The 9010-nt window shown below is 38.9% G+C and overlaps 1 protein-coding gene across 1 annotated transcript; it reads left to right on the plus strand.

Annotated features, from left to right (window-relative positions):
- The first annotated feature begins 470 nt into the window (after positions 1-470).
- gprc6a (G protein-coupled receptor, class C, group 6, member A) lies at positions 471-8745 on the plus strand. The gene is made up of 6 exons (XM_077527188.1): positions 471-706; positions 2507-2801; positions 3850-4644; positions 5875-6090; positions 6254-6377; positions 7330-8745. The coding sequence occupies exons 1-6, from the start codon at positions 507-509 to the stop codon at positions 8454-8456; spliced, it is 2757 nt and encodes a 918-aa protein (XP_077383314.1). The 5' UTR covers positions 471-506; the 3' UTR covers positions 8457-8745.
- The last annotated feature ends 265 nt before the right edge of the window (positions 8746-9010 follow it).

A 9010-nucleotide genomic window follows, 5' to 3' on the forward strand; every position in this document is an offset into this window, starting at 1 on the left:
ATCGCGCGATGTAGTATCGCGATATATCGCCGAATCGATTATTTTTTTTTAAACACCCCTATAAAACATATACATTGATATAATTAACCCTTTTTTTGTGATACAAAAAACTGGAAATGCATTTGAGTTTCAGATGCACTTGACCATGTTTTTGCACAGTATCACATATGAAACAATTAATTATATATTGAGTTCATGAAGTATGACTGAAATGTTAATGTGCTACTTTCAAACAGAAAGTCGGCCACTGTGCCTTCTAATTATCTGAAGAAACTACTGGTATGTTTAAGCCCAACGAGAAATATGTTGCTGAAACGTTGAGTCACATAAGAGTGGGCGGGGCCTCCCGAGAGGAAATGACAACAGAGATCTGACAATGACGAAGAGGGAGGAGTGGTTTTCTTGGCCCCAGCAATGATGCTTAAAAAGAAATGCATCACCTTGCCTAAGGTAAGGAGGCACAAGCGAGTTTGTGAGAGAACAGGAGGGAGAGAAAGGACACAAGTATGGCACAGGTTTCGTCTGGTATTTATTTGCTTGCCATCTTTTGCTGCATTATTTTTGGGAAAGGGGCCTCGGAATATGGTGTGAAGGCACCAGGAGTGACAGGCAGAGGACATGTCATCATAGGAGGAATGTTCCCCATCCATAGAGGTGTTGAAAAAAATGACAGTTCTTTTGAACCCAGGTCTCACACGTGTTTTGGGTAAGTTCAAGTTCAGTAGAAATCTAATATTTAACAACATTTCTCGCAATTAATGACTCTGAACTTTAATTTTGATTCATTCTGATATCCTCTTTAGTTCTTCTGTTGGATTTGTTTTGACAAAGAAGTTCATTTAGTGGTTACTAATACTTTTGACTTGCTCATGAGATAATCAAAATATTATCCATTGGTCAATAGTTAACCTAAAACTACAGTTATGAACATATCGTTAACTTAATACCACAATGACTGTCAAACAAACTGACCCTTTTAAAAAAAAAATCTTTCTAAAGTTAGAATATTTGATGCAACCTTAAACATTTTTTATATTATTTCATATTATTTTAACACTATAATGGCTGTCATGTTTATGCCGTAATGTTGTGAGACTATCAAACTATAAACAGTATATGTCAATTAGATCAAATCAATGACACCGACAACAACAACCTGTTTTATGAGTCAACCCGTAATCGATGATTGCACGTGAAAATATGGAGGCCTTGTGAGCGCTGACGTTTTGAAGTCAAACTGTGAACAAAAGATTAAGTTTAATTGACTAAATTTAATTGAATATTTTCATAGCTAACTCTAATGACATTATAATGAAATAATTATAATGAAAAATATTTTGACAGTGATAGTTTATATGTTTATAGTTTATATATTCATGCCACCACAATAGATTTGAAGTATGGCATTGAAGTACAGACATCTTAAATTTACGAGATTTCCCCAAAATGGGATTTATTATTTAGATATTACATTAACCTCTTATGTAGAATACCCCTATCTTCAACTGACATAATTCTAAATACACCCGTAATTTGGACTACTTTGCTGAAAAAAAATTTGCTGTGAATGATTGTCTGACGTCTGGAACAATAAACTTCCGAGTATCATCATCAGCTGTAGATACTTGGCCAGGAATCTAAATGAAACCATTATAACTTAAATGTTTGTGTGTGTCTTGTATCTTCTTGCCTCCACTTTTTGTTCGGCAACTTAATCGGCCATTGTATACTATTTAATTCATTTGCCTTTAAAAATCTCAATTTGTTTTCTAAAATTAGCTAACTAAAATGTTGCCTTTCCTCACACGGTTTCTCTGTGCCCCTCCATGTTTTGTGTGTGTGTATGTTTGGTGGGGGGGGGGGGGCGCTTAGGGGTCTTGTTATTGTACTATGGATGTTTTAATTTTTTAGCACCTTGATTTGCATTTTAATGTATGAAAGGTGCTATATAAATAATGTTTGATTGATAAAGTGGATTACTACTGGTAACGTTCAAGAAGAGGGAGAAAAAAAATAAATAAATCTAAAAAGGCCTCCCATGTTCTAGAATCTTGAATTTTGTTGGACAGATATAACCAGAGATAACTTGACTCAAAATGATGGCAATGGAAAAAGATCATGAAGAGAAGGATCAGTTCATGATCCAAAACATTCTTTGTCACACATTTTTGCTGACAAAAATAGTAAATCAAGACCTTTTGAAGGCCAAGTCAGTGAAGTCGGGGCGAAACATCTCCAGGGAGAAAATGCAGAAATTGGCGAGGTCGGAAGAGGCTCCAGGCAATCATTAACGGCTATTTCAAATACTGTATGAATATACAGTATTCACAATTATGTACTAATATTAACCCCCTGAATAGTGTGCTATGCATAAAATGGCAACAGTTCAGTCACGTTGGGATTGTTTTACAGTATTTCAAATTCTAGTCAATGAACATAGGTCGGCCAATGTATTCTTGCACCATCAGACATTGCGTTGTATTAACAAACATTGTTTTTCGCACAGGTTATCCATTCGAGCCGTGGCACTGTTGCTAGCTATGATCAACGCGATTGATGTTTTGAATGAATCTCCTTTACTGATGGATCTTAACATCACTCTGGGCTACCGGATGCAAGACTCCTGCAGTGACGTCAGCACGGGTCTGAGGGCCACAGCTGACTTCCTCGAGCAGGCAAAGTGTGGAACGGAACACGCCTCCTCCACATGTGATCAACCAGTTGTCGCCATCTTGGGTTCTGCGTTTTCGGAAATGTCTATTGTTGTGGCCAGGCAACTAGCCATCGACATGATTCCACAAGTAAGTTTGGACTTTTTACTCTTTTTTTTCTTTTCTTTTTTTTTTTTTTAACTGATGCTCCTTTTATTTAACTTTTTTATATAGAGACAATTCATGAAGTGTTCGAACAAGGAGGAAAATCACTTTATTAACCTCTGTACAACACAGCTGCGGATCGTTAACAGGCTTCATACAAGCTTGCTGATTAGCTAATCGTTTGAAACACCTGTGTTGCTTCTAACAGTACATTCCTGCTACTTTAGAATGCCAAAATGAAGAAAATGTTACTGCATTGTAAATTCTATTGTTAACCTCCTGACTACCAGCAATTTAAATTTGTCCTCTGTAGTGGACCTTTTTAAACCTGAATATCTCCCACCCAGTGCATACGATTGAATTAACTCCTTTTGTGCTCTATAGAGGACATTCAGATTTTTCCAATGATAGCAAATGTGTAGGGTTAGGGCTTTGCTTCCTTTGATTGCATCATAAAAGAAAATGGCTTCCCTCAGTGCAAGCACTTTTTAGGGAAGAGGAAAAGTAAGTGTATAACACTTTATTGAACACATTTAGGCTTTAAATGTTGTTAGCATGTTTTATATCAGACTCTTAAGAAGACAAAGTATTGTTTGAATTATTTTAACTGTATTTGAGCCTAGCATTTAAGTTTTAAAAAATGTCCTCTGTAGTGGACACATCATAGCTTAAAAATAAAAACTTTTTTTTTTTTTTATTCTTTTGCAGTATTCCAGTTACTTCACAAAGATTGGGGAATATCAAAATAAACATGATGTGACAATATTTTTTTCCCTGGTAGTCAGGAGGATATTCAAAAACAAAAGTGAGTGCTTCTGAAATATGACAAAATGCAGTTTAAAAATCATTGCTTACTATCGTAATAATAATAATAATAAGAACAATAATAATAATTTTAAAGTAATATTTATAAAGGGAGACGAGTGCAGTTGTTTTTGTGAATCACTAATCATAATCATAGTATTTTTTTTCATGCACATGTTCAAGCTATTCATTTACTAATGATAACCAACACTGTACTTTATGTCTGTAGATCAGCTATTCATCAACAGCTGTGATTCTGAGTGACAAGCGCCGCTTCCCCAGCTTCTTGAGGACGGTTCCTAATGACGAGTACCAGACAGCTGCCATGGCCAAACTCATCAAGCTCCATGGCTGGAACTGGGTGGGAATGGTCATCTCGGATGGGGATTACGGCCGTTCAGCACTTGAGCACTTTGCGGCTCAAGCAGCTGAAAATGGAATCTGTTTGGCATTCAAATCCATCATTCCGCACACCGCCACGGGTGAAATGTTGCGCACTGCTGTCAGACAGACCGTCCAAACTATCTTTCAACATCCAAAGGCACAGGTGATCGTTTCCTTTACAAAGTCGTTTCACATGAAAGACGTTTACGAGGAAATGAGGAATGAGACTCTGAGAAAAGGGCGAAGTATCGAGTCCATGAGAAGAGTGTGGTTCGCCAGCGACAGTTGGTCCACCTCAGCCGATATGCAAGATGACCAAATCCTCAAAGACGTGGGACACGTTGTGGGCTTCAACTTCAAAACTGGAAACTTGTCATCTTTCAACAAGTATCTGGACAGGCTGGAGGCGACGGGATATAACGACACATGGAATAACACCTTCCTGGAGGAATTGTTCACGCTGAAGAACAACAGCGACTTTTCCAATGTGGCATCTGAAGTCGTGAAGGTGATCAAACAAAGCATTAATCCGGCCACGATCTTGAGCGTCGAATTGGCTGTGGCTGCCGCTGCTCAAGCTATAGCAACTCTCTGCAGGAGCAGAGATTGCACAACCCCTGGCAAACTGCAGCCCTGGGAGGTACAGTATTGCCAATAAATCAATCTTACACCTACACTTCTCACCTGACTGCCAAAATGGGAAGAAAAAAAAAACAGCTGCCAGGAAATTGCATTATTAATAAGGAAACAAAGAATAAGTTCCCAGAAATACAAAGTACATGCTAAAAGATTTAGAGATTAAAATACTTGAAATGATTAAACGTAAACTCAGAACAAGTGATGACAGGGGTTATCAATAGTTGGGATTATAGTAAACAAAACATGTCAGTATGTATTTATTATCTATTTCCTGGTTCCAAATTTAAATCTGTGTTTTAAGTCAACAATCTGTCAGGTTGAAGATACACAAGGAATTTGTTTTGTCCTGTGTAAATCACTCACCCGCACACACATTCTTGTACTTATATCTTTGTGAAGACAGCCATTGACATAATGCATTTCCTAGACACTTAACCCCAACCATAACCCAATTCAAACCTAAACTCTAAAACCAAGTCTTGACCTTCAAAAAGAGGTCTTGAGAAGTGACGACCGGCCAAAATGTCCTCACTTCACAAAAATGTCCTCATTCTGTTGGATAATGACGTATTTTGGTCCTCACAATGTAGTATGTACACGAACACACGCGCGCACACACACACACACACACACACACACACACACACACACTTGACGAGTTATTTTTCTTTTCTTTCTCTTTTTTTAACTACAACTTGTATTTTATACTTGTGATGTGTTTATGTTTAATATAGCCAATCAATCAATCAATCAATCAATCAATCAGTCAGTCAGTCAGTCAATCAATATTTAGTCAAGTTAAGTCATCTTTATTTATATAGCGCTTTCAAACAGCCAAGCAGTTCTATGTAATTGCCTTTTATTGGTTAAAATGAAAATTATTAAAATGGTTAACTGTAAGTTTTCTTACAAGGCCTGAAAGTTATTTTCTGACATTAATCTAAACAGCATAAGTCGTAGAAAATAGATGACAAGAAGAGCCTACAAATATAAAGCCGAATTGTTTGGATGAAAAAGACTGAAATGTATTTTTCAAGACAAAGTTGTGATCATAAGAAGAACAAACAAGCAATTTTAATGAGTGAATGCCATTTTTTCCTTTTACAAAATCTAAACCTTAACTAAAATTAAAAAGGAACTGACAACTTCAAGTTGTCATCTAATTGCATGCATCTAATATCCTTTTTTTATTACCGTCATATGAATTTTTAAAATGTTTATTCCCTTGCAGGTATTGGAAGCTCTTCGGCTGAATGAATTTGATAGTCAAGGCAAGAGACACGTGTTTGACAACCAAGGCGACATCAACCAAGGGTATGATGTGGCCATATGGAAGTCACGCAATGGGAATATTGACGTCCATGACATTGTGGCTGAGTACAATCCACAAACAAACAGCTTCACCCCAACAAAAAGTAACATCACTGATAGTTTTCAAGACATCAAGGTGGGCCATCATCCTGCTTCATATACACAACTGCATTTAGTATTGGCAAGGCCCATTGTAATGTTTAAGCTTAACTAAAACAAACCGATTTTCACATAATTCTCTCTTAGTGAAAAACGAGTCATATGTTATAAATGCTTATATGGTTTCTTCTTGCTTCCAGCACATAATTTCCAAATGTTCCAATAGCTGCATGCCTGGGGAGTTCAAGAAAACATCAGAGGGTCAGCACACTTGCTGTTATGACTGCATGAACTGTACGGAGAATTACTACTCCAACGACACAGGCAAGTAATTAGTCTGCGGTTGCAGATATGCTGCACACGCAGGATGTCTTTCCACTGTTATCTGCCAACACGCCACAAAATTAATTAAGGCTAGACGGCGGCCAGGCCACACCCCCTTTTGTCGAAAACGTTCAAATTCGCCGTCCGTAGCTCCCAAACTCCTGCTCCGATTGGCACAAATTGAACATTTGAGATATATCCATCCCTATAAAAACATACAGAAAGTTTCATGAAAATTAAAATCTGCTTGGTTAAAATGTTCAGATTTTTTGGGGGGTGATTTGTCATGGAATAATCCATTAGTTAGCTCGTAGCTAGCTAGCAAGCTGACAATATATTTAACAAATAAAGTGCATTAAACATACATTATATGGTTGATTGGAATGTGCTCATACATTGAGCAGATTATGACTTGTAAGTTTCTCCTCTTCCAGTCTGGCACGGACACAAACTAGCCTTGCTATACTCGCTAACATTAGCTTCAGTGCTTACTGCTACCTGTTTTGCACGTTGGTGGTAGGTTTGAACTGAATGACTGTTATGAAAGCAGCTTAGTTACGTTCACACGCAATCATGCTTTCCATTCAGTGGGCTAAGCAATCTAGCTTCCCTTCTTTCATCATGTCATGAGCTGTTACTAATCTAATTTGAGTGTAATGATGACCTTTGTGCATCATTATTAACGGTGTGCCAGGTGTTTTACGTTCCTACTCTAGCCTTCAGACCCTATTAAGTTGTGCGAGTGACTTTGTCTGCCACTTCAAGCTGAAGTCAGGGAGGGTTTGTCAGGTTCAAGATGACAATTAGTGTTCTTTGAAAAGCAGTTGCATGTTACTTGGAAGGTAACACTAGAACATATTTTCACACTCTCACTTGTGCATTGTTACCACCCTTTGTATTTGTCTTAAATGAATTCATTCTGTATCCTTGTGTGTCCCCTTCATTCTTCCAGATATGGACCAATGTTTGAGTTGTGATAAAAACGCTGAGTGGTCTTCTCAGGGAAGCTCGATATGCTTGCCCAAAACGTCCCTCTTCTTCAAGTGGCAGGACCCTTTGGCCATCGCCCTCCTGGTGTTCTCCGCTCTGGGCATCCTGCTGGTTCTGATGGTGTCCGCATTGTTTATCCATCAGCGACACACTCCTGTGGTGCGAGCGGCCGGAGGACCCCTGAGCCAGGTCATCCTGTACTCTTTGGTTGTCAGTTTCATCAGCGCCGTGCTGTTTGTCGGCCAGCCGGACTCCCTCCAGTGCAGAGCGCGACAAATTCTCTTTGGCATCAGCTTCACGGTGTGCGTGTCCTGCATCCTGGTCAAATCCCTGAAGATCCTTCTGGCTTTCCAGTTGAATATAGACATGCAGGGTGCGCTCCGAAAAGTCTACCAGTCCTACTTGATTGTGGTTGCGTGTGTAGCTGTACAGGTGGTCATTTGCATCTGCTGGCTGGTCCTCAAAAGTCCTTATAAGCACGTTATTTTGCAGCCCAAATCTATGCTGGAAAACTGTGATGAAGGATCCAATCTGGCCTTTGGAGTGATGTTGGGCTATATCGCACTTTTGGCTTTTGTTTGCTTCGTCTGTGCCTTCGTGGGGCGTAAATTACCACAGCGGTACAATGACGCGAAATTCATTACCTTCAGCATGTTGCTTTACATTATCTCCTGGGTCATTTTTGTGCCCATCTACATCACAACAACTGGAGAGTATCTTCCAGCTGTGGAAATGGTGGTCATTCTCATCTCCAACTACGGCATCATAGGCTGTCATTTCCTCCCAAAGTGCTACATAATCCTCTTTAGGAAAGCTCAAAACACCAGCAGTGCTTTCAGGGAGAAGCTGTATCAGTATAATGTCAAATGTACAGATTCATTTTCGGTGTCTGGAAGTTCAGTGTCAGAAAAACAGCACAGCTGTCAGCAGAGCGTCAGACATTCACCGTCCTCCTCGCCCGAAAAGGACTACGTCAAGCCTGAAGTGGAGAAATACTACAGCAACAGAGACAGTTTCAAAATTTCATACAGAGACAATCATAAATTAATTGATCGATTCGGTTTCCACAGAAGAAGCATCAGCTTTTAGACTCTTCCAGACTCAAGACTGTCCAGCCATTAGCTATCTCATGAACATAACATGAAAATGCTATTAACTAAAAATGGCTACGAATGTTTTTGAAAATGATTGGTCCCAACCATCTTTTAAAAGTTCAGTTTGGGCTGTTCTTATTCCGAGAAGAAATACGAAGCACATTGTTCATGTTTTGGACTTTGGGATGAAGATTTATTTATGAAGAAAATCAGATTCTATTGATTTTCCATTTACCAGTCAAACAATAAAATTTGGTTGAGTTGTCAGAAATAAATGTTTGTTGTCTATCGATCCATCTATTTACTATATGCCTTTAATCCTAATCAAAGTCACTCAGAGCTGACGCTTATCTGACTGATTTGGGGAAAAATGGTTCTGTTGCTGAGTGGGAAGTGAGCTCATGTGATGAGGCAAGTGAAAGATTGCACCATCAGAGATGCATAGTTTCCCCAATTAATTCAAATTACACCCACACATGGGTTTTCTCCGGGTCCTCCGGTTCTGCATTGTATAAACAGGCTTGGTAGGCTCACTGAAGGCTTCATTCC

The sequence above is a fragment of the Festucalex cinctus genome, chromosome 7, assembly GCF_051991245.1.
Source record: "Festucalex cinctus isolate MCC-2025b chromosome 7, RoL_Fcin_1.0, whole genome shotgun sequence".
NCBI lineage: Eukaryota > Metazoa > Chordata > Actinopteri > Syngnathiformes > Syngnathidae > Festucalex > Festucalex cinctus.